Source organism: Bombina bombina, chromosome 4 (genome assembly GCF_027579735.1).
Source record: "Bombina bombina isolate aBomBom1 chromosome 4, aBomBom1.pri, whole genome shotgun sequence".
Classification (NCBI taxonomy): Eukaryota; Metazoa; Chordata; class Amphibia; order Anura; family Bombinatoridae; genus Bombina; species Bombina bombina.
The window spans coordinates 691255019-691282058 of record NC_069502.1 but is presented as its reverse complement, the minus strand read 5'-3'; the positions used below and the strand labels follow the sequence as shown (position 1 = coordinate 691282058).

The 27040-nt window shown below is 40.1% G+C and overlaps 1 protein-coding gene across 1 annotated transcript in view; it reads left to right on the top strand.

Moving 5' to 3' along the window:
• Nucleotides 1–27040, top strand: part of REV3L (REV3 like, DNA directed polymerase zeta catalytic subunit) — a 471052-nt gene that overhangs the window by 148883 nt on the left and 295129 nt on the right. Inside the window, exon 2 of the mRNA XM_053710865.1 lies at nucleotides 10274–10466. Coding sequence (XP_053566840.1) covers nucleotides 10274–10466 — 193 coding nt within the window. The remainder of the gene's footprint in view (nucleotides 1–10273; nucleotides 10467–27040) is intronic.

The following is a 27040-nucleotide window of genomic DNA, read 5'->3' as shown; positions in this document are numbered from 1 at the left end:
TTATGTGTTGTTATTCATCTGAGGTTGTATTTACCTAATTTTAAGGCCTGCTAAGGACCAGATTATTATTATGTCCTGGTATGTGAAACCATAGAATTTAAAGAGGGTGTACTTTCTTTATTTCATAACTGTGTCTACTTACAGGAGTATCTTACCCCAATCCAATAAGGCGGTATGTGAGAGCCATTCTTAGTGCTTTAGAATACAACCGTATCGTTTTTTTTTTTCTTTCTGGTCCAAATGCTGGGTCTATTCCTGGTCTTGATCTCAGTCCAGTTTTGTCTTTGAATTGAAGTAAGATCCTATAAGTACACTCTCCGGAAGGGAGTTGTTACCTTGGCTTTCAACTCAGTCTCTTGCTTTTCATTTATTGTGACTGGTTTCATTTTGACTTTTGAATCATAATTCATTTCATGTACATTAACATGATTATTGCATAACCTGAAGGACTGATGAACTTTTATTTTATTTTTTTAAGTGTGAGTGTATGTGTATATATATATATATATATATATATATATATATATATATATATGTGTGTGTGTGTGTGTATGTATGTATGTACAGGTATACCTCACTTTACAGCACTTCGCTAATACAGTGCTTTGTGGAGCTGAAATTCAATCTCCAAGGATTTTGAAACAGCGCTTTACTCATCGTGAGATTGTGAGAAAGGAGACTGGCACCATTTTTGTTATGCACAGTTCACTCTGTTTACAGCATTACAGTGCAATCTGTCTCAGCGTAGTAGTCAAGCAAATTTCACTACAGTAATTGTCACTATTTTACAGGTACAGTTTTTATGGAATACTAAATGAATAATGTAATGTGCTAGTGTTAAACTAAACTTAGAGGTATTGCTCACCTAATATATGTCAGTTCAAACATGTTTTCAATTTTTTAAACACACTGGCAAGTAAAAAGAAAGATAAAACCACGTTGTTTCATTTTAAGGGGGTTTTCACTTTACAGCGGGCTCCGGTCCCTAACCTGCTGTATGAGCGAGGTATACCTGTATGTGTATATGTGTGTAATATATAAATATAAATATATATATATATATATATATATATATGTGTGTGTGTCTAAAATATATAGAGAGAGACAGACACACACACAAAACACTCTATTGTTTGCTGGATTTATTTGAAGGCTTGCAGAAATTGTAATCTGTTACAAGCTCTAAATGCCATTTTATATATTCTTTAGAGAAAATGTGACTAGACACAACAATTAAGATATCATCTCTATTGGGACTGTAACTACACAACAATATGTTGTCTAGTACTGGCTGATTAATTCTCTTTTGCCCTGGGGACCTCTACTGTTTTTGCATGTTTAGTTACATTTTTCTGGTAGTGATAGACAACAGGTAGCAGTGGTGTTGATGTTGCCCCTGTGCTTTTTACTCCTGACCTGCCAACTGCAGGAGAGTAGCTGCACATCTTGCTCTTTCTGTTACACCAGGATGTGTGCTTGTTCTACTAACAGACAATTGTGGTTACTTTACTTCTTTTGTCTATGACTTATTGAATCGGTAGTGAGAGTTGTGATGCATCCTGGATCTCAGTTTGAATAACTTCTACATTAAACAACTGTACTAGACATTTTAAAACAAATTAAAACATTGCATTGTGTTTATATATATATATATATATATATATATATATATATATAATCACTGCATTATAAAATAAATAAAAAGGCAGACTCTTTCTTTGTTCTAATATTTACACTTTTCTACCTATTTCTGAAGTATAGTATATAGTGGGTTGCTAATTTGTGCAGCTTGTCATTATTACATTCATACCACTCACATTTTATTAATGACATACTGCCACTAGCAACTTGATTTGCAAAAATGCCTCTAGTTCAGGGGTACCCAAACCAATCACTAATGGTAGAATTGGCCAGAGTTTGCACTGATAAAGATAAAGGTTCAAAATAAAATACAATTTTAATTGGTTATTAATTAAAAATGAAATTTGAAATTTGTTGCCATTAAAAAAATTCAACTTACAAGTTTGTACACTTGGTACAATAACACATGCTTAATTTCCTAATAACGACTATGGAACCTTTTTTTTTTTTTTTAGAACCAGTTACTGATATTTGTTGACACTGACAGTGGTCACTTATTGGCATGCACAAAACCCTTGTAGGAAGGGATATGTCCCATGGTCTGTAGTTTTAGGGCCCTGCTCATTTATGCTAGCGATTCTTGTTCAATTATTAATTAATGAAAATACAAAATAGAAGGTTCTGTTGAGCTTTGGCCACAAACATTTGATGACTTTGTGCAATCAGCTGCTAGCTCTTCATAATGAACACAAAGAAAGAGGCGCTGTATGTGTGAATCAATTACCGACAGGATATCAGCACATAATTAGCACAGGGTACTCACATGATGTAAAGGCACCCACCTGTGCCAATAGAAGCAGGCTGGTTCTTCACAGCAATCCAGCTAGTTGGACTCAGGCAAACACTGGATAAGCCGGAGAGGTGAACCCCACAGGGGGCAGCTGGATCAAGATGTCGTTTCACTCCCCAGGAGGGCCAAACGGAGGGATATAAGGGAGGTAGACCTATAGGCCTCTCTAGATAGCGTAGTATAATGTGCGTACAGCAATGAGAGCTATTGGTTAAAACTTTTTCAAAGTTGTTTAATCAAACAATAAAAACAAGTTAAAAAGCACTCATGCGGAAAATGGTGCAGATACAATGCAACGAGTTTCACAGTTACAACAGTTTCATCAGGCATCTGATGAAACGGTTGTAACCGTGAAACGCGTTGCATTGTATCTGCACCATTTTCTGCATGAGTGCTTTTTAACTTGTTTTTATCGGTTTATTAAATAACTTTGAAAAAGTTTTAACCAATAGCTCTCATTGCTGTACGCACATTATACTACGCTACCTAGGGAGACCTATAGCTCTACCTCCCTTATATCCCTCCGTTTGGCCCTCCTGGGGAGTGAAACGACATCTTGATCCAGCTGCCCCCTGTGGGGTTCACCTCTCCGGATTATACAGGGTTTGCCTGAGTCCAGCTAGCTGGATTGCTGTGAAGAACCAGCCTGCTTCTATTGGCACAAGTGTGGGTGCCTTTACATCATGTGAGTACCCTGTGTTAATTATGTACTGATATCTTGTCAGTAATTGATTCACACATACGGCGCCTCTTTCCTTGTGTTTGTTATTTTCTGAACTACCTACCCTTGGTGAAGTTAGAGAGCAGCCTGATCCGGATAGACAATACATAAGTGTTCAGCGTCCACTAAAGTATTCTACCACATCAATAAGACTTTGTTTGGGACTGAACCACTACTACTATTTTTAATTCAACAGTATATTGGTATTGTATGGTATTTCAGTGAGAGATTGTCTCTTATTGTGTATTTTATTTTGTTATCTTATTCTCTATTTTTGAGAGTCCACAATTCTGTACATGAGATTGGTTCTTCGAGATATAGCACCTCCTCAGGGTGTTTTTTAACCCTTTCTTTTTATTTATAGCTCTTCATAATTCATTGCTGCTCCTGATCCCACCTAGATTTGCTTTTCAACTAAGGATACCTAGGGAATCAAGCAAATTATATAATAGAAGTACATTGGAAAGTGGTTTAAAATCACATACCCTGTCTGAAGTATGATAGAAATATTTTGTTTCATGTCCCTTTTAAAGAGACAGTGTACACCAATTTTCATTTAACTGAAAGTAATAGACACTACTATAATATGCACTGATACTGATCTAAAAATCCAGTATGAAACCTATATTAAAAACTCACTTAGACACTCCTAGTTTAGCACTGTTGATGAGGTTAGGCTGGGGCAACCAATGAAAGGGGCTGGGAAAGCAGAAAGAGCAGACTAGCCCCCCCCCCCCCGCATATGAAAAGACAGATTACACAAACAGGAGCAAGCAGGAATCTGTAACTTCAGTCTAAATCGTATGCTCTGGGTTTTGGTTAGGAGTCTGAAAATCAGCACAATGTTTATTAAAAAAAAAAAAAAGCAAAACTATACATTGTTAAAAAACACTTGCAGATGGGCTATAAAAATGGATCATATACAAAACATTTATGCAAAGAAAAAATGAATGTACAATGTCCCTTTAAGTCACACCAACAAGCCAGATTTAAAGAGTTTTCTCCAACATTGGTGTGTCCGGTCCACGGCGTCATCCTTACTTGTGGGATATTCTCTTCCCCAACAGGAAATGGCAAAGAGTCCCAGCAAAGCTGGTCACATGATCCCTCCTAGGCTCCGCCCACCCCAGTCATTCTCTTTGCCGTTGCACAGGCAACATCTCCACGGAGATGGTTAAGAGTTTTTTGGTGTTTAAATGTAGTTTTATTCTTCTATCAAGTGTTTGTTATTTTAAAATAGTGCTGGTATGTACTATTTACTCTGAAACAGAAAAGGATGAAGATTTCTGTTTGTAAGAGGAAGATGATTTTAGCAGACAGTAACTAAAATCGATTGCTGTTTCCACACAGGACTGTTGAGATGAAGTAACTTCAGTTGGGGGAAACAGTTAGCAGTCTTTTCTGCTTAAGGTATGACTAGCCATATTTCTAACAAGACCATGTAATGCTGGAAGGCTGTCATTTCCCCTCATGGGGACCGGTAAGCCATTTTCTTAGTTAAACATAAAAGAATAAAGGGCTTCAAAAAGGGCTTAAAAACTGGTAGACATTTTTCTGGGCTAAAACAATTGCTTTACTAGGCATATTATGCAGATTCTAACTATTTATTGGTATTATAATCTTGGGGAACGTTTAGAAAAACGGCAGGCACTGTGTTGGACACCTTTTTCAGATGGGGGCCTTTCTAGTTATAGACAGAGCCTCATTCTGGGACTGTATAGGGGTTAAATGTAAAAACGGCTCCGGTTCCGTTAATTTAAGGGTTAAAGCTCTGAAATTTGGTGTGCAATACTTTTAATGCTTTAAGACACTGTGGTGAAATTTTGGTGAATTTTGAACAATTCCTTCATACTTTTTCACATATTCAGTAATAAAGTGTTTTCAGTTTGAAATTTAAAGTGACAGTAACGGTTTTATTTTAAAACGTTTTTTGTGCTTTGTTGACAAGTTTAAGCCTGTTTAACATGTCTGTACCATCAGATAAGCTATGTTCTATATGTATGAAAGCCAATGTGTCTCCCCATTTAAATTTATGTGATAATTGTGCCATAGTGTCCAAACAAAGTAAGGACAGTAATGCAACAGATAATGATATTGCCCAAGATGATTCCTCAAATGAGGGGAGTAAACATGATACTACATCATCCCCTACTGTGTCTACACCAGTTATGCCCACACAGGAGGCCCCTAGTACATCTAGTGCGCCAATACTTATTACCATGCAACAATTAACGGCTGTAATGGATAACTCCATAGCAAATCTTTTATCCAAAATGCCTACTTATCAGAGAAAGCGCGATTGCTCTGTTTTAAACACTGAAGAGCAAGAGGACGCTGATGATAACTGTTCTGACATACCCTCACACCAATCTCAAGGGGCCATGAGGGAGGTTTTGTCTGATGGAGAAATTTCAGATTCAGGAAAAATTTCTCATCAAGCTGAACCTGATGTTGTGACATTTAAATTTAAATTAGAACATCTCCGCGCACTGCTTAAGGAGGTGTTATCTACTCTGGATGATTGTGACAATTTGGTAATTCCAGAGAAATTATGTAAGATGGACAAGTTCCTAGAGGTTCCGGTGCCCCCCGACGCTTTTCCTATACCCAAGCGGGTGGCGGACATAGTAAATAAAGAGTGGGAAAGGCCCGGCATACCTTTTGTTCCCCCCCCTATATTTAAGAAATTATTTCCTATAGTCGACCCCAGAAAGGACTTATGGCAGACAGTCCCCAAGGTCGAGGGGGCGGTTTCTACTCTAAACAAACGCACTACTATTCCTATCGAAGATAGTTGTGCTTTCAAAGATCCTATGGATAAGAAATTAGAGGGTTTGCTTAAAAAGATTTTTGTACAGCAAGGTTACCTTCTACAACCAATTTCATGCATTGTTCCTGTCACTACGGCAGCGTGTTTCTGGTTCGAGGAACTAGAAAAATCGCTCAGTAAAGAATCTTCGTATGAGGAGGTTATGGACAGAGTTCAAGCACTTAAATTGGCTAACTCTTTTGTTTTAGATGCCGCTTTGCAATTAGCTAGATTATCGGCGAAAAATTCAGGGTTTGCTGTCGTGGCGAGTACTTTGAGTACTTTGGCTAAAGTCTTGGTCAGCGGATGTGTCTTCCAAGACAAAATTGCTTAACATTCCTTTCAAAGGTAAAACATTATTTGGACCTGATTTGAAAGAGATTATTTCAGACATCACTGGGGGAAAGGGCCACGCCCTCCCACAGGATAGGTCTTTTAAGGCTAATAATAAGCCTAATTTTCGTCCCTTTCGCAGAAACGGACCAGTCTCTAATTCTGTATCCTCTAAGCAAGAGGGTAATACTTCACAACCCAAACCAGCCTGGAAACCAATGCAAGGCTGGAACAAGGGTAAGCAGGCCAAGAAGCCTACCACTGCTACCAAAACAGCATGAAGGGATAGCCCCCGATCCGGGACCGGATCTAGTGGGGGGCAGACTTTCTCTCTTTGCTCAGGCTTGGGCAAGAGATGTTCAGGATCCTTGGGCGCTAGAAATAGTTTCTCAAGGTTATCTCCTGGAATTCAAGGAACTACCCCCAAGGGGAAGGTTCCACAGGTCTCAATTATCTTCAAACCAAATAAAGAGACAGGCATTCTTACATTGTGTAGAAGACCTGTTAAAGATGGGAGTGATACATCCAGTTCCAATAAGAGAACAAGGAATGGGATTTTATTCCAATCTGTTCATAGTTCCCAAAAAAGAGGGAACATTCAGACCAATTTTGGATCTAAAGATCCTAAACAAATTTCTCAGGGTACCATCGTTCAAAATGGAAACTATTCGAACGATCCTACCTACTATCCAGGAAAATCAATTTATGACTACCGTGGATTTAAAGGATGCGTACCTACATATTCCTATCCACAAGGAACATCATCAGTTCCTAAGGTTCGCTTTTCTGGACAAGCATTACCAGTTTGTGGCACTTCCATTTGGATTAGCCACTGCTCCAAGGATTTTCACAAAGGTACTAGGGTCCCTTCTAGCGGTTCTAAGACCAAGGGGCATTGCAGTAGTACCTTACTTGGACGACATCCTGATTCAAGCGTCGTCCCTGTCAAAAGCAAAGGCTCATACGGACATCGTCCTAGCCTTTCTCAGATCTCACGGATGGAAGGTGAACAAAGAAAAAAGTTCTCTGTCCCCGTCAACAAGAGTTCTCTTCTTGGGAACAATAATAGATTCCTTAGAAATGAGGATTTTTCTGACAGAGGTCAGAAAATCAAAACTTCTAAGCTCTTGTCAAGTACTTCATTCTGTTCCTCGTCCTTCCATAGCGCAGTGCATGGAAGTAATAGGATTGATGGTTGCAACAATAGACATAGTTACTTTTGCACAAATTCATCTAAGACCATTACAACTGTGCATGCTCAGACAGTGGAATGGGGATTATACAGACTTGTCTCCGACGATTCAAGTAGATCAAAAGACCAGAGATTCACTCCGTTGGTGGCTGACCCTGGACAATCTGTCACAGGGAATGAGCTTCCGCAGACCAGAGTGGGTCATTGTCACGACCGACGCCAGCCTAGTGGGCTGGGGCGCGGTCTGGGAATCCCTGAAAGCTCAGGGTCTATGGTCTCGGGAAGAGTCTCTTCTCCCGATAAACATTCTGGAACTGAGAGCGATATTCAATGCTCTCAGAGCTTGGCCTCAACTAGCAAAGGCCAAATTCATAAGGTTTCAGTCAGAAAACATGACGACCGTTGCATATATCAATCATCAGGGGGGAACAAGGACTTCCCTGGCGATGAAAGAAGTGACCAAGATAATTCAATGGGCGGAGGATCACTCCTGCCACTTGTCTGCGATCCACATCCCAGGAGTGGAAAATTGGGAAGCGGATTTTCTGAGTCGTGAGACATTCCATCCGGGGGAGTGGGAACTCCATCCGGAAATCTTTGCCCAAATAACTCAATTATGGGGCATTCCAGACATGGATCTGATGGCGTCTCGTCAGAACTTCAAGGTTCCTTGCTACGGGTCCAGATCCAGGGATCCCAAGGCGACCCTAGTAGATGCACTAGTAGCACCTTGGACCTTCAACCTAGCTTATGTATTCCCACCGTTTCCTCTCATCCCCAGGCTGGTAGCCAGGATCAATCAGGAGAGGGCCTCGGTGATCTTGATAGCTCCTGCGTGGCCACGCAGGACTTGGTATGCAGACCTGGTGAATATGTCATTGGCTCCACCATGGAAGCTACCTTTGAGACAGGACCTTCTTGTTCAGGGTCCATTCGAACATCCGAATCTGGTTTCCCTCCAACTGACGGCTTGGAGATTGAACGCTTGATTTTATCAAAGCGTGGGTTTTCAGATTCTGTAATAGATACTCTGATTCAGGCTAGAAAGCCTGTAACTAGAAAAATTTACCATAAAATATGGAAAAAATATATCTGTTGGTGTGAATCTAAAGGATTCCCATGGAACAAGATAAAAATTCCTAAGATTCTATCCTTTCTACAAGAAGGTTTGGAGAAAGGATTATCTGCAAGTTCTCTGAAGGGACAGATCTCTGCTTTATCTGTTTTACTTCACAAAAGACTGGCAGCTGTGCCAGATGTTCAAGCATTTGTTCAGGCTCTGGTTAGGATCAAGCCTGTTTACAGACCTTTGACTCCTCCCTGGAGTCTAAATCTAGTTCTTTCAGTTCTTCAAGGGGTTCCGTTTGAACCCTTACATTCCGTAGATATTGTTATTATCTTGGAAAGTTTTGTTTTTGGTTGCAATTTCTTCTGCTAGAAGAGTTTCAGAGTTATCTGCTCTGCAGTGTTCTCCGCCCTATCTGGTGTTCCATGCAGATAAGGTGGTTTTGCGTACTAAGCCTGGTTTTCTTCCGAAAGTTGTTTCCAACAAAAATATTAACCAGGAGATAGTTGTACCTTCTTTGTGTCCGAATCCAGTTTCAAAGAAGGAACGTTTGTTACACAATTTGGACGTAGTCCATGCTCTAAAACTCTATTTAGAGGCTACTAAAGATTTCAGACAAACATCTTCCTTGTTTGTTGTTTATTCTGGTAAAAGGAGAGGTCAAAAAGCGACTTCTACCTCTCTTTCCTTTTGGCTTAAAAGCATTATCCGATTGGCTTATGAGACTGCCGGACGGCAGCCTCCTGAAAGAATCACAGCTCACTCCACTAGGGCTGTGGCTTCCACATGGGCCTTCAAGAACGAGGCTTCTGTTGACCAGATATGTAAGACAGCGACTTGGTCTTCACTGCACACTTTTGCCAAATTTTACAAATTTGATACTTTTGCTTCTTCGTAGGCTATTTTTGGGAGAAAGGTTTTGCAAGCCGTGGTGCCTTCCATTTAGGTGACCTGATTTGCTCCCTCCCTTCATCCGTGTCCTAAAGCTTTGGTATTGGTTCCCACAAGTAAGGATGACACCGTGGACCGGACACACCAATGTTGGAGATAACAGAATTTATGCTTACCTGATAAATTACTTTCTCCAACGGTGTGTCCGGTCCACGGCCCGCCCTGGTTTTTTAATCAGGTCTGATGAATTATTTTCTCTAACTACAGTCACCACGGTATCATATGGTTTCTCCTATATATATTTCCTCCTGTCCGTCGGTCGAATGACTGGGGTGGGCGGAGCCTAGGAGGGATCATGTGACCAGCTTTGCTGGGACTCTTTGCCATTTCCTGTTGGGGAAGAGAATATCCCACAAGTAAGGATGACGCCGTGGACCGGACACACCGTTGGAGAAAGTAATTTATCAGGTAAGCATAAATTCTGTTTTCTTTCATGAGAACAAAAAAGCCAATCACAAAGATTAGTCTACTAAATTGCCAAAGTCTGCAAATACTTATTTGGCCTGCTTGTTGGGGCTTGAGAGACACTGGTCTAACCATTATAAAAATCACCATACTTCTTGCATTGCTAAATCAGTTTGACATATATTTTTGCATGTATCCAGATACAGCCGAGATTTATTTGCTTTATGTCTAAAAACAAAGTGTACTGTAATATAACACATTTTGATGTATGTGTTTTTTTATTTTATTTTCATTTTTTTAAGTAAAATAATACACAATTAAGCATATTTACATATTCTCATGTATCATATGCTTCACTTTTTTAGGTCAGAAGACTTGCCTACATCTCCATGGTATCTTTCCTTACCTTTATGTGCCATACGATGGCTTTGGGCAGCAGAATCAGGAGCGTTATCTCCGCCAGGTAGCATTCAGCATTGACAGAGCACTTAATGTGGCTTTAGGAAATCCATCATCCACTACACAGCATGTGTTCAAGGTCACACTGGTCTCTGGAATGTAAGTATTAAAGTTAATATATTGTGTCTATTTATTTGTCTTGTTTTGTTGCTTTTCATTTTTGTCTTAAAAGTTTCTACATAAACCTGGGTGAACCTTGTTTGAAGTATAAATATATATTTAGTCTTCCTACTAGCTTTTTAGCTTCTAAATATTGCTTGCAAAGCTCTAACCCCATCAAGTGAAAAATCTTCCTTATAATTATGGGTATTAGGACAGAATCAAACAGGTTATCTCTGAATTGATGTTTTGATAATTGATTCACATATCAAAGTAAATAAATCCTAAACATTGCATTATCTTGATGAGGAATTATATAATGGGAAGATAAAAAGAAACTGGGTATACTGCTTCAGAACATGACTATCCCTAAACAGACCATAAACAAAGTCTAATATTAAGAATGTTAAAAGGGACTTTAAACACTAAATAAATAATTGCTTGAATGATGTATTCAGAGCAAAGATTAGCCTGAGAATAATTTGTTCATGTATTTTTTTTAAAAATAAATATATATATATATATATATATATATATATATATATATATATATATATATATATATATATATATATATATATATATACTTCTCAAAAGAAGAGGCGCTAACAGGTCTTAATAAGCATAAAGTTTTTATTATTTCATATATTCAGTCAACGTTTCGGTCCTCGCAGGGACCTTTGTCAAGACTGTTCTCAGTAATCCTCTGTATGGCGGTCAGCCATACAGAGGATTACTGAGAACAGTCTTGACAAAGGTCCCTGCGATGACCGAAACGTTGACTGAATATATGAAATAATAAAAACTTTATGCTTATTAAGACCTGTGAGTGCCTCTTCTTTTGAGAAGTTTCTACCTACCTACCATAGAGTGCACCCAGGCAATACCACTAACAGTGAGTGCTTGGATCCCACACTAGTGTATATATGTATATATATATATATATATATATATATATATATATATATATATATATATATATGTATATGTGTGTGTGTGTGTGTATATATATATATATATATATATATATATATATATATATATATATGTGTATATATACATATATTTCTCCAACATTGGTGTGTCCGGTCCACGGCGTCATCCTTACTTGTGGGAAATATCTCTTCCCCAACAGGAAATGGCAAAGAGTCCCAGCAAAGCTGGCCATATAGTCCCTCCTAGGCTCCGCCCACCCCAGTCATTCTCTTTGCCGTTGCACAGGCAACATCTCCACGGAGATGGTTAAGAGTTTTTTGGTGTTTAAATGTAGTTTTTTATTCTTCTATCAAGTGTTTGTTATTTTAAAATAGTGCTGGTATGTACTATTTACTCTGAAACAGAAAAGGATGAAGATTGATGTTTGTGAGAGGAAGATGATTTTAGCAGACAGTAACTAAAATCGTTTGCTGTTTCCACATAGGACTGTTGAGATGAAGCAACTTCAGTTGGGGGAAACAGTTAGCAGACTTTTCTGCTTAAGGTATGACTAGCCATATTTCTAACAAGACCATGTAATGCTGGAAGGCTGTCATTTCCCCTCATGGGGACCGGTAAGCCATTTTCTTAGTCAAGCAAACAGAATAAAGGGCTTACTATGGGCTATAAAACCGGTAGACACTTTTATGGGCTAAATCGATTGCTTTATTTGGGCATTTTATACATGTTTATGCTGATAATTCACATTTATAAACTTGGGGAACGTTTTTAAACGGCAGGCACTATGTTAGACACCTTTTCCAGTCAGGGAGGGCCTTCCCAGTTGTAGGCTGAGCCTCATTTTCGCGCCATTAATGCGCAGTTGTTTTTGAGAGCAAGACATGCAGATGCATGTGTGAGGATCTGAAAGTAGCTGGAAAAGTTTCTAGAAGGCGTCACTTGGTATCGAAACGGCTCCGGTTCCGTTATTTTAAGGGTTAAAGCTCTGAAAATTGGTGTGCAATACTCTTAATACTTTAAGACACTGTGGTGAAATTTTGGTAATTTTTGAACAATTCCTTCATACTTTTTCACATTCAGTAATAGTGTTTTCTGTTTAAAATTTAAAGAGACAGTAACGGTTTTGTTTTAAAACGTTTTTTGTGCTTTATTGACAAGTTTAGGCCTGTTTAACATGTCTGTGCCTTCGGATAAGCTATGTTCTATATGTATGAAAGCCAATGTGTCTCCCCATTTAAATTTGTGTGATAATTGTGCCATAGCGTCCAAACAAAGTAAGGACAGTACTGCCACAGATAATGAAATTGCCCAAGATGATTCCTCAGATGAGGGGAGTAAACATGATACTACATCATCTCCTACTGTGTCTACACCAGTTTTGCCCACACAGGAGGCCCCTAGTACTTCTAGCGCGCCAATGCTTATTACTATGCAACAATTGACGGCTGTAATGGATAACTCCATAGCAAATATTTTATCCAAAATGCCTACATATCAGAGAAAGCGTGATTGCTCTGTTTTAAACACTGAAGAGCAGGAGGGCGCTGATGATAATTGTTCTGTCATACCCTCACACCAATCTGAAGTGGCCATGAGGGAGGTTTTGTCAGATGGGGAAATTACAGATTCAGGAAAAATTTCTCAACAAGCTGAACCTGATGTTGTGACATTTAAATTTAAATTAGAACATCTCCGCGCACTGCTTAAGGAGGTGTTATCTACTCTGGATGATTGTGACAACTTGGTCATTCCAGAGAAATTATGCAAGATGAACAAGTTCCTAGAGGTTCCGGTGCACCCCGACGCTTTTCCTATACCCAAGCGGGTGGCGGACATAGTGAATAAGGAGTGGGAAAAGCCCGTCATACCTTTTTGTTCCCCCTCCTATATTTAAGAAATCATTTCCTATGGTCGACCCCAGAAAGGACTTATGGCAGACAGTCCCTAAGGTCGAGGGGGCAGTTTCTACTCTAAACAAGTGCACTACTATTCCTATCGAGGATAGTTGTGCTTTCAAAGATCCTATGGATAAAAAATTGGAGGGTTTGCTTAAAAAGATTTTTGTACAGCAAGGTTACCTTCTACAACCCATTTCGTGCATTGTTCCTGTCACTACAGTAGCGTGGTTCTGGTTCGAGGAACTAGAAAAGTCGCTCAGTAGAGAGACTCCATATGAGGAGGTTATGGACAGAGTTCACGCACTTAAGTTGGCTAACTCTTTTATTTTAGATGCCGCTTTGCAATTAGCTAGATTAGCGGTGAAAAATTCAGGGTTTGCAATTGTGGCGCGCAGAGCGCTTTGGCTAAAGTCTTGGTCAGCGGATGTGTCATCCAAGACAAAATTGCTTAACATCCCTTTCAAAGGTAAAACTCTATTTGGACCAGAATTGAAAGAGATTATCTCAGACATCACTGGGGGAAAGGGCCACGCCCTTCCACAAGATAGGCCTTTCAAGGCCAAGAATAAGTCTAATTTTCGTTCCTTTCGCAATTTCAGGAACGGACTGGCCTCTAATTCTGCATCCTCTAAGCAAGAGGGTAATGCCTCACAACCCAAACCAGCCTGGAAACCGATGCAAGGCTGGAACAAGGGTAAGCAGGCCAAGAAGCCTGCTGCCGCTAACAAAACAGCATGAAGGAGTAGCCCCCGATCCGGGACCGGATCTAGTAGGGGGCAGACTCTCTCTCTTTGCTCAGGCTTGGGCAAGAGATGTTCAGGGCACTAGAAATAGTTTCTCAGGGTTATCTTCTGGAATTCAGGGAACTACCCCCAAGGGGAAGGTTCCACATGTCTCACTTATCCTTAAACCAAATAAAGAGACAGGCGTTCTTACATTGTGTAGAAGACCTGTTAAAGATGGGAGTGATACACCCAGTTCCAATAAAGGAACAAGGAATGGGATTTTATTCAAATCTGTTCGTAGTTCCCAAAAAAGAGGGAACTTTCAGACCAATTTTGGATTTGAAGATCCTAAACAAATTTCTCAGGGTACCATCGTTCAAGATGGAAACCATTCGAACGATTCTACCCACTATCCAGGAAGGATACCGTGGATCTAAAGGATGCGTACCTACATATTCCTATCCACAAAGAACATCATCAGTTCCTAAGGTTCGCCTTTCTGGACAAACATTACCAGTTTGTGGCCCTCCCATTCGGGTTAGCCACTGCTCCAAGGATTTTCACAAAGGTACTAGGGTCCCTTCTAGCGGTTCTAAGACCGAGGGGCATTGCAGTAGTACCTTTCTTGGACGACATTCTAATACAAGCGTCGTCCCTGTCAAAAGCAAAGGCTCATACAGACATCGTTCTGGCCTTTCTCAGATCACACGGATGGAAGGTGAACATAGAAAAAAGTTCTCTGTCTCTGTCAACAAGAGTTCCCTTCTTGGGAACTATAATAGATTCCTTAGAAATGAGGATTTTTTCTGACAGAGGTCAGAAAGTCAAAACTTCTAAGCACTTGTCAAGTTCTTCATTCTGTTCCACGTCCTTCCATAGCGCAGTGCATGGAAGTAGTAGGGTTGATGGTTGCAGCAATGGACATAGTTCCTTTTGCACGAATTCATCTAAGACCATTACAACTGTGCATGCTCAAACAGTGGAATGGGGACTATACAGACTTGTCTCCAATGATTCAAGTAGATCAGAAGACCAGAGATTCACTCCGTTGGTGGCTGACCCTGGACCATCTATCCCAGGGAATGAGCTTCCGCAGACCAGAGTGGGTCATTGTCACGACCGACGCCAGTCTAGTGGGCTGGGGCGCGGTCTGGGAATCCCTGAAAGCTCAGGGACTATGGTCTCGGGAAGAGTCTCTCCTCCCGATAAACATTCTGGAACTAAGAGCGATCTTCAATGCTCTCAGGGCTTGGCCTCAGCTAGCAAAGGCCAGATTCATAAGATTCCAATCAGACAACATGACGACCGTTGCGTATATCAATCATCAGGGGAGAACAAGGAGTTCCCTGGCGATGAAAGAAGTGACAAAAATAATTCAATGGGCGGAGGATCACTCCTGCCACCTATCTGCGATCCACATCCCAGGTGTGGAAAACTGGGAAGCGGATTATCTGAGTCGTCAGACATTCCATCCGGGGGAGTGGGAACTCCACCCGGAGATCTTTGCCCAACTAACTCAATTATGGGGCATTCCAGACATGGATCTGATGGCGTCTCGTCAGAACTTCAAGGTTCCTTGCTACTGGTCCAGATCCAGGGATCCCAAGGCGACTCTAGTAGATGCACTAGTAGCACCTTGGACCTTCAACCTAGCTTATGTATTTCCACCGTTTCCTCTCATTCCCAGGCTGGTAGCCAGGATCAAACAGGAGAGGGCCTCTGTGATCTTGATAGCTCCTGCGTGGCCACGCAGGACTTGGTATGCAGACCTGGTGAATATGTCATCGGTTCCACCATGGAAGCTACCTTTGAGACAGGACCTTCTTGTTCAGGGTCCATTCGAACATCCAAATCTGGTCTCCCTCCAGCTGACGGCTTGGAGATTGAACGCTTGATTCTATCAAAGCGTGGGTTTTCAGATTCTGTGATAGATACTCTGGTTCAGGCCAGAAAACCGGTAACTAGAAAGATTTACCATAAAATATGGAAAAGATATATCTGTTGGTGTGAATCCAAAGGATTCCCATGGAATAAGATAAAAATTCCTAAGATTCTCTCCTTTCTACAAGAAGGTTTGGAGAAAGGATTATCTGCAAGTTCTCTAAAGGGACAGATCTCTGCTTTATCTGTCTTACTACACAAAAGACTGGCAGCTGTGCCAGATGTTCAAGCATTTGTTCAGGCTCTGGTTAGGATCAAGCCTGTTTACAGACCTTTGACTCCTCCCTGGAGTCTAAATCTAGTTCTTTCAGTTCTTCAAGGGGTTCCGTTTGAACCTTTACATTCCATAGATATTAAGTTACTATCTTGGAAAGTTTTGTTTTTGGTTGCAATTTCTTCTGCTAGAAGAGTTTCAGAGTTATCTGCTCTCCAGTGTTCTCCGCCCTATCTGGTGTTCCATGCAGATAAGGTGGTTTTGCGTACTAAGCCTGGTTTTTTTCCAAAGGTTGTTTCTAACAAGAATATTAACCAGGAGATAGTTGTACCTTCTTTATGCCGAATCCAGTTTCAAAGAAGGAACGTTTGTTACACAATTTGGACGTAGTCCGTGTTCTAAAATTCTATTTAGAGGCTACAAAAGATTTCAGACAAACATCTTCTTTGTTTGTTGTCTATTCTGGTAAAAGGAGAGGTCAAAAAGCGACTTCTACCTCTCTTTCCTTTTGGCTTAAAAGCATCATCCGATTGGCTTATGAGACTGCCGGACGGCAGCCTCCTGAAAGAATCACAGCTCACTCCACTAGGGCTGTGGCTTCCACATGGGCCTTCAAGAACGAGGCTTCTGTTGACCAGATATGTAAGGCAGCGACTTGGTCTTCACTGCACACTTTTGCCAAATTTTACAAATTTGATACTTTTGCTTCTTCGGAGGCTATTTTTGGGAGAAAGGTTTTGCAAGCCGTGGTGCCTTCCGTTTAGGTAACCTGATTTGCTCCCTCCCTTCATCCGTGTCCTAAAGCTTTGGTATTGGTTCCCACAAGTAAGGATGACGCCGTGGACCGGACACACCAATGTTGGAGAAAACAGAATTTATGCTTACCTGATAAATTACTTTCTCCAACGGTGTGTCCGGTCCACGGCCCGCCCTGGTTTTTTAATCAGGTCTGATGAATTATTTTCTCTAACTACAGTCACCACGGTACCATATGGTTTCTCCTATATTTTTCCTCCTGTCCGTCGGTCGAATTACTGGGGTGGGTGGAGCCTAGGAGGGACTATATGACGCCGTGGACCGGACACACCGTTGGAGAAAGTAATTTATCAGGTAAGCATAAATTCTGTTGTGTGTAAAGTTAATGCCCATAATGCAGTGGTCACCACTATATTGAAACTTAGGTTACCTTTTTTGCTGAGGCCAATTAGAAATGGTTATAAATGGCCTAGAGAGTGCAACCAATGACTATGCAGGATATAGCTGTGTCTGCACTTCTATGTTTAGATGAATTTGAAAACCCACAATATTCAGAATCGGAATTCAATTACAGGAGAGGAGAACAATATAAATAAAAGTATACTGCAAAGTTGTTTTACTACATGTAAATTAAATAATGTATATTAATATCTTGAGGTGTTTAATGTCCCTTTTAAAGACAACTAATGCATAGGTTTAGAATTAGATCGATGATGCAACATCACTTCAAAAACCAAAATTATATTTTACGGATGAATTTGATTTCTGAAAACAGGAAAAATTATTTCTGATTGTTAAAGGACACTCTCTGGACATACTAAAGTTTAATCAAAATGATCAAATTAGCAATTTAAACCATTTTAAGAAAAAAAATAGCTGAAAAAGGAACTATTATTTCAGCTTAAAATAAAGTTGCACCTCATTTATGCATACAAATATTAAATAGCAAGCTATAGGCATAAAAAGAATCTTAGATTTCAAAAAACAGTTTTGATAATGAGGGTGTTTTTCATTTTGGATACATAAATACATGCAAAAAATCCTCACCTGTTGAATTTATCTTAAAGCAGGACATGAACCTTCCAATGAAACTAATCTTGTTTAAAAACACCAATCTAAATACTAGTTATGGCATATGTGGTAATGAATGGGAAGATTCCACCATTGCCAGCTTCTGCTGTGTACTTGAAGGCGTGTGAGAATATAGGCCTAGATTTAGAGTTCGGCGGTAGCCGTCAAAACCAGCGTTAGAGGCTCCTAACGCTGGTTTTGGCCGCCCGCTGGTATTTGGAGTCAGTGATTAAAGGGTCTAACGCTCACTTTACAGCCGCGACTTTTCCATACCGCAGATCCCCCTACGCCATTTGCGTAGCCTATCTTTTCAATGGGATCTTTCTAACGCTGGTATTTAGAGTCGTTTCTGCAGTGAGCGTTAGAGCTCTAACGACAAGATTCCAGCCGCCTGAAAAAAGCAGGAGTTAAGAGCTTTCTGGCTAACGCCGGTTTATAAAGCTCTTAACTACTGTACCCTAAAGTACACTAACACCCATAAACTACCTATGTACCCCTAAACCGAGGTCCCCCCACATCGCCGCCACTCGATTAAAATTTTTAACCCCTAATCTGCCGACCGCCACCTACGTTATACTTATGTACCCCTAATCTGCTGCCCCTAACCCCGCCGACCCCTATATTATATTTATTAACCCCTAACTTGCCCCCCACAACGTCGCCGCAAGCTACTTAAAATAATTAACCCCTAATCTTCCGACCGCAAATCGCCGCCACCTACGTTATCCCTATGTACCCCTAATCTGCTGCCCCTAACATCGCCGACCCCTATGTTATATTTATTAACCCCTAATCTGCCCCCCACAACGTCGCCGACACCTACCTACACTTATTAACCCCTAATCTGCCGAGCGGACCTGAGCGCTACTATAATAAAGTTATTAACCCCTAATCCGCCTCACTAACCCTATCATAAATAGTATTAACCCCTAATCTGCCCTCCCTAACATCGCCGACACCTACCTTTAATTATTAACCCCTAATCTGCCGACCGGAGCTCACCGCTATTCTAATAAATGTATTAACCCCTAAAGCTAAGTCTAACCCTAACACTAACACCCCCCTAAGTTAAATATAATTTTTATCTAACGAAATAAATTAACTCTTATTAAATAAATGATTCCTATTTAAAGCTAAATACTTACCTGTAAAATAAATCCTAATATAGCTACAATATAAATTACATTGATATTATAGCTATTTTAGGATTAATATTTATTTTACAGGTAACTTTGTATTTATTTTAACCAGGTACAATAGCTATTAAATAGTTAAGAACTATTTAATAGTTACCTAGTTAAAATAATTACAAATTTACCTGTAAAATAAATCCTAACCTAAGATATAATTAAACCTAACACTACCCTATCAATAAAATAATTAAATAAACTACCTACAATTACCTACAATTAATCTAACACTACACTATCAATAAATTAATTAAACACAATTGCTACAAATAAATACAATTAAATAAACTATCTAAAGTACAAAAAATAAAAAAGAACTAAGTTACAGAAAATAAAAAAATATTTACAAACATAAGAAAAATATTACAACAATTTTAAACTAATTACACCTACTCTAAGCCCCCTAATAAAATAACAAAGACCCCCAAAATAAAAAATTCCCTACCCTATTCTAAAATACAAAAATTACAAGCTCTTTTACCTTACCAGCCCTGAACAGGGCCCTTTGCGGGGTATGCCCCAAGAATTTCAGCTCTTTTGCCTGTAAAAAAAAACATACAATACCCCCCCCCCAACATTACAACCCACCACCCACATACCCCTAATCTAACCCAAACCCCCTTAAATAAACCTAACACTAATCCCCTGAAGATCTTCCTACCTTGTCTTCACCATCCAGGTATCACCGATCCGTCCTGGCTCCAAGATCTTCATCCAACCCAAGCGGGGGTTGGCTATCCATAATCCGGTGCTCCAAAGTCTTCCTCCTATCCGGCAAGAAGAGGACATCCGGACCGGCAAACATCTTCTCCAAGCGGCATCTTCGATCTTCTTCCATCCGATGACGACCGGCTCCATCTTGAAGACCTCCAGCGCGGATCCATCCTCTTCTTCCGACGACTAGACGACGAATGACGGTTCCTTTAAGGGACGTCATCCAAGATGGCGTCCCTCGAATTCCGATTGGCTGATAGGATTCTATTAGCCAATCGGAATTAAGGTAGGAATTTTCTGATTGGCTGATGGAATCAGCCAATCAGAATCAAGTTCAATCCGATTGGCTGATCCAATCAGCCAATCAGATTGAGCTCGCATTCTATTGGCTGTTCCGATCAGCCAATAGAATGCGAGCTCAATCTGATTGGCTGATTGGATCAGCCAATCGGATTGAACTTGATTCTGATTGGCTGATTCCATCAGCCAATCAGAATATTCCTACCTTAATTCCGATTGGCTGATAGAATCCTATTAGCCAATCGGAATTCGAGGGACGCCATCTTGGATGACGTCCCTTAAAGGAACCGTCATTCGTCGTCTAGTCGTCGGAAGAAGAGGATGGATCCGCGCTGGAGGTCTTCAAGATGGAGCCGGTCGTCATCGGATGGAAGAAGATCGAAGATGCCGCTTGGAGAAGATGTTTGCCGGTCCGGATGTCCTCTTCTTGCCGGATAGGAGGAAGACTTTGGAGCACCGGATTATGGATCGCCAACCCCCGCTTGGGTTGGATGAAGATCTTGGAGCCAGGACGGATCGGTGATACCTGGATGGTGAAGACAAGGTAGGAAGATCTTCAGGGGATTAGTGTTAGGTTTATTTAAGGGGGTTTGGGTTAGATTAGGGGTATGTGGGTGGTGGGTTGTAATGTTGGGGGGGGGGTATTGTATGTTTTTTTTTACAGGCAAAAGAGCTGAAATTCTTGGGGCATGCCCCGCAAAGGGCCCTGTTCAGGGCTGGTAAGGTAAAAGAGCTTGTAATTTTTGTATTTTAGAATAGGGTAGGGAATTTTTTATTTTGGGGGTCTTTGTTATTTTATTAGGGGGCTTAGAGTAGGTGTAATTAGTTTAAAATTGTTGTAATATTTTTCTTATGTTTGTAAATATTTTTTTATTTTCTGTAACTTAGTTCTTTTTTATTTTTTGTACTTTAGATAGTTTATTTAATTGTATTTATTTGTAGCAATTGTGTTTAATTAATTTATTGATAGTGTAGTGTTAGATTAATTGTAGGTAATTGTAGGTAGTTTATTTAATTATTTTATTGATAGGGTAGTGTTAGGTTTAATTATATCTTAGGTTAGGATTTATTTTACAGGTAAATTTGTAATTATTTTAACTAGGTAACTATTAAATAGTTCTTAACTATTTAATAGCTATTGTACCTGGTTAAAATAAATACAAAGTTACCTGTAAAATAAATATTAATCCTAAAATAGCTATAATATCAATGTAATTTATATTGTAGCTATATTAGGATTTATTTTACAGGTAAGTATTTAGCTTTAAATAGGAATCATTTATTTAATAAGAGTTAATTTATTTCGTTAGATAAAAATTATATTTAACTTAGGGGGGTGTTAGTGTTAGGGTTAGACTTAGCTTTAGGGGTTAATACATTTATTAGAATAGCGGTGAGCTCCGATCGGAAGTTTAGGGGTTAATAATTGAAGGTAGGTGTCGGCGATGTTAGGGAGGGCAGATTAGGGGTTAATACTATTTATAATAGGGTTAGTGAGGCGGATTAGGGGTTAATAACTTTATTATAGTAGCGCTCAGGTCCGCTCGGCAGATTAGGGGTTAATAAGTGTAGGTAGGTGTCGGCGACGTTGTGGGGGGCAGATTAGGGGTTAATAAATATAACATAGGGGTCGGCGATGTTAGGGCAGCAGATTAGGGGTACATAGGGATAACGTAGGTGGCGGCGGTTTACGGAGCGGCAGATTAGGGGTTAAAAGTGTAATGCAGGGGTCAGCGATAGCGGGGGCGGCAGATTAGGGGTTAATAAGTGTAAGGCTAGGGGTGTTTAGACTCGGGGTACATGTTAGAGTGTTAGGTGCAGACGTAGGAAGTGTTTCCCCATAGGAAACAATGGGGCTGCGTTAGGAGCTGAACGCTGCTTTTTTGCAGGTGTTAGGTTTTTTTTCAGCTCAAACAGCCCCATTGTTTCCTATGGGAGAATCGTGCACGAGCACGTTTTTGAGGCCGGCCGCGTCCGTAAGCAACTCTGGTATCGAGAGTTGCATTTGCGCTAAATATGCTCTACGCTCCTTTTTTGGAGCCTAACGCAGCATTTGTTTGAACTCTCGATACCAGAGTTAAATTTATGGTGCGGCCAGAAAAAAACCCGCGGAGCGTTAACAGCCCTTTTACCGCCAAACTCCAAATCTAGCCGTTAGTTTGCTTAGAAAACGAATGCAATTTGTTTACATTGAATATGTTTCCTTTTTTCCTTTTTTAAAGAAATCTTGCTGGAATTACATCAAACCACATTTTGAGGCACTACTACTGTAGTTATCATAAGTCTAAAAAATTAAATTTAAACTACAAAATACTTTTCTTCACAATACACCAATTAACATAACTATTCCTTAATAAAAAGAACAAAAAAAGAAGGAATTTCAGCACTTTTTGTAGCAACTTAAGGGACAGTATACACTCATTTTCATATAACTGCATGTAATAGACACTACTATAAAGAATAAGATGCACAGATACTGATATAAAAATCCAGTATAAAACTGTTTAAAAACGTACTTAGAAGCTCTCAGTTTAGCTCTGTTGAAAAGGTAGCTGGAAAGCCCACTGCAATTGGGAAAAAAGACCCTCCCCCCTCCCCCTTCTTTTGCATATGAAAAGACCCTTTACACAAACAGGAGCAAGCTGGAGAAGGTAGCTGACGGTATTCTCATAAAACATTGGGGCTTGGTTAGGAGTCTGAAAATCAGAGCAATGTTATTTAAAAATAAACAAAACTATTCATTTTTATTTTTTAAAAACTTTATGGGCTATATAAATAGATCATCTACAAAACATTTATGCAAAGAAAAAATGAGTGTATAATGTCCCTTTAAAGGGACTCTCAAGTCCAACTTAAATTTCCATGATTCAGAGAGAGCATGCAATTTTAAACAACTTTCAAATTTACTTCCATTAACAAAATGTTGACAGTCTTGTTGATGTATATTCTGTGAATTCAGCATGTGCAAGAATTCACAGAATATACGTATATGCATTTGTGATTGGCTGATGGCTGTCACATGATACAGGGGGAGTGGAAATAGACATAACTTTGAAATTTGTCTGAAAAATCTAATACTCATTTGAAGGTCAGACTAAGTTCTATTGCATTGTCTTGGTATCATGCATTTGTTGATTATGCAAATCTACTGTATTTGCTGGTACTTTAAGTTCACTTTTACCACAGAATTTGATACCCTGTATTGTGTGTGTGTAGTCTCACTAACGTAAGAAAAGAAAGTTGCAGTGATTTCAGAGTTGGATAACCACAGTTTTGGCTCAAAGGCCATATTGTATGTTTATAAACCAAGGCTTTTTTTTTTCTTTCAAAAAAAAGGACATACTTCAAATAGACTACTTCCCGCAGAAGATTTTGAAAAAGCCAAGGTCATAACTGCTTCTTGAGCTTTCCATTGCCTGCCAAATTCCGTCTTCCAATGAATTACTCGCAAATCAGATATGAATGGACTGCAGGAATACTACAAAAATATATTATGAGGATGTGCTTTTTGAGGTCTTTTGGAACTCTGAAAATAAGAAAATACGTCTTTTAAAATCTTAGCATTATTTTTAATGTTAAAGGGACATTATACACATTTTTTTGCATAAATGTTTTGCAGATCTATTTATATAGCTCATGAAGCTTATTTTTAAATAACATTGTTTTGATTTTCAGACTCCTAACCAAGCCCCAAAGTTTTAGCAGAATACCGTCAGATACCTACTCCAGCTTGCTCCTGCTTGTGTACAGGGTCTTTTCATATGCATAAGAAGGGGGAGGGGGGTGTCTTATTTTTTCCACTTGCAGTGGGCTTTCCAACTGCCTTTTCAACAGAGCTAAACTGAGAGCTTCTACGTAAGTTTTTAAACAGTTTTATACTGGATTTTTATATCAGTATCTGTGCATCTTATTTTTTATAGTAGTGTCTATTACATTCAGTTCTATGAAAATTGGTGTATACTGTCCCTTTAAAAAAGTACTGAATTGTACTGAAATCTTAGAGTCAGCTTAGGTTCTTGTAACTTAGGATTTCATTTCTAGGCATTTATATGGGCACCCTCGAGGACCAGAAGTGATGAAAATTTGAAGTTAATTTAAATGTATTAGGGCTTATTAAGAAAATATGTTTATCTTCTTTTTTTTTCCTTAAAGGACCTCTGAAAAAAACAAGCAGTGGTTGCTGAGATGTAAATAGTTATAAAGTCCTGATACATTCCACTCTGTGGAAGCAAATAACACATAAAATAAAGACATGCTCACTAAGCTGCAGTGTTTTTTGTGGTTTGTGCATATGTGTATATATGTGTGTGTGTATGTATGTGTGTACGCATGTGTGTGTGTGTGTATGTATGTACAGTATCTCACAAAAGTGAGTACACCCATCAAATTTTTGTAAATATTTTATTATATCTTTTCATGTGACAACACTGTAGAAATTACACTTTGCTATGATGTAAAGTAGTGAGTGTACAGCCTGTATAACAGTGTAAAGTTGTTGTCCCCTCAAAATAACTCAACACACAGCCATTAATGTCTAAACCGTTGGCAACAAAAGTGAGTACACCCCTAACTGGAAATGTCCAAATTGGGCCCAAAGTGTCAATATTTTGTGTGGCCACCATTATTTTCCAGCACTGCCTTAACCCTCTTGGGCATGGAGTTCACCAGAGCTTCACAGGTTGCCACTGGAGTCCTCTTCTCCTCCTCCATGACGACATCACGGAGCTGGTGGATGTTAGAGAACTTGCACTCCCCCACCTTCCGTTTGAGGATGCCCCACAGATGCTCAATAGGGTTTAGGTCTGGAGACATGCTTGGCCAGCCCATGACCTTTACCCTCGACTTCTTTAGCAAGGCAGTGGTCGTCTTGGAGGTGTGTTTGGGGTCGTTTTCATGTTGGAATACTGCTCTGTGACCCAGTCTCTGAAGGGAGGGGATCATGCTCTGCTTCAGCATGTCACAGTACATGTTGGCATTCATGGTTCCCTCAATGAACTGTAGCTCCCCTGTGCCGGCAGCACTCATGCAGGCCCATACTATGATACTCCCACCACCATGCTTGACTGTAGGCAAGACACTCTTGGTCCTTACCTGGTTGCCGCCACACATGCTTGACACCATCTGAACCAAATAAGTTTATCTTGGTCTCATCGGACCACAGGACATGGTTTCTGTAATCCATGTCCTTAGTTTGCTTGTCTTCAGCAAACTGTTTGCGGGCTTTCTTGTGCATCATCTTTAGAAGAGGCTTCCTTCTGGGACGAAAGCCATGCAGACCAATTTGATGCAGTGTGCAGCGTATGGTATGAGCACTGACAGGCTGATCCCCCACCTCTTCAACCTCTGCAGCAAAGCTGGCAGCACTCATACGTCTTATTTCCCAAAGATAACCTCTGGATATGACGCTGAGCATGTGCACTCAACTTTGGTCGACCATGGCGAGGTCTGTTCTGAGTGGAACTTGTCCTGTAAAACGTCTGTATGGTCTTGCCCACCATGCTGCAGCTCAGTTTCAGGGTCTTAGCAATCTTCTTATAGCCAAGGCCATCTTTATATAGAGCAACAATTCTTTTTTTTAGTTCCTTAGAGTTCTTTGCCATGAGGTCCCATGTTAAACTTCCAGTGACCACAATGAGAGAGTGTGAGAGCGATAACACCAAATTTAACACACCTGCTCCCCATTCACACCTGAAACCTTGTAACACTGAGTCAGATGACACTGGAGAGGGAAAATGGCTATTTGGGCCCAATTTGGACATTTTCACTTCGGGGTGTACTCACTTTTGTTGCCAATGGTTTAGACATCAATGGCTGTGTTGAGTTATTTTGAGGGGACAGCAAATTTACACTTTTATACAGGCTGTACACTCACTAATTTACATTGTAGCAAAGTGTTATTTCTTCAGTGTTGTCACATGAAAAGATATAATAAAATATTTACAAAAATGTGAGGTGTGTACTCACTTTTGTGGGATACTGTATGTATGTGTGTGTTTATATGTATATACAGCTCTTGAAAAAAATTAAGAGACCACTGACTGCAAAATTATCAGTTCCTCTGGTTTTACTATTTATAGCTATGTGTTTGAGTAAAATGATTTTCTCCTACATTGGTGTATCTGGTCCACGGCTTCATCCTTACTTGTGGGATATTCTCAATCCCTACAGGAAGTGGCAAAGAGAGCACACAGCAGAGCTGTCCATATAGCTCCCCTCAGGCTCCGCCCCCCAGTCATTCTCTTTGCCGCTCTAAACAAGTAGCATCTCCACGGGAGGGTAAAGAGTTTGTGGTGTTAGATTATGTCTTTCCACCGTTTCCTCTTCTCCCCCGGCTAGTAGCCAGGATCAAACAGGAGAAGGCTTCGGTAATTCTGATAGCTCCTGCGTGGCCGCGCAGGACTTGGTATGCAGACCTGGTGAATATGTCATCGGTTCCACCATGGAAGCTACCTTTGAGGCAGGACCTTCTAATCCAAGATCCAAACCTAGTTTCTCTGCAACTGACTGCTTGGAGATTGAACGCTTGATTCTAGCTAAGCGTGGGTTTTCGGAATCAGTTATAGATACTCCAGGCTAGAAAGCCTGTCACTAGGAAAATTTACCATAAGATATGGCGGAAATATCTTTGCTGGTGCGAATCCAAGGGTTACTCATGGAGTAAGATTAGGATTCCAAGGTTACTATCTTTTCTCCAAGAAGGATTGGAGAAAGGTTTGTCAGCTAGTTCTTTAAAAGGACAGATATCTGCTCTGTCTGTGTTGTTACACAAGCGTCTGGCAGCAGTGCCAGATGTTCAGGCGTTTGTACAGGCTTTAGTCAGAATCAAGCC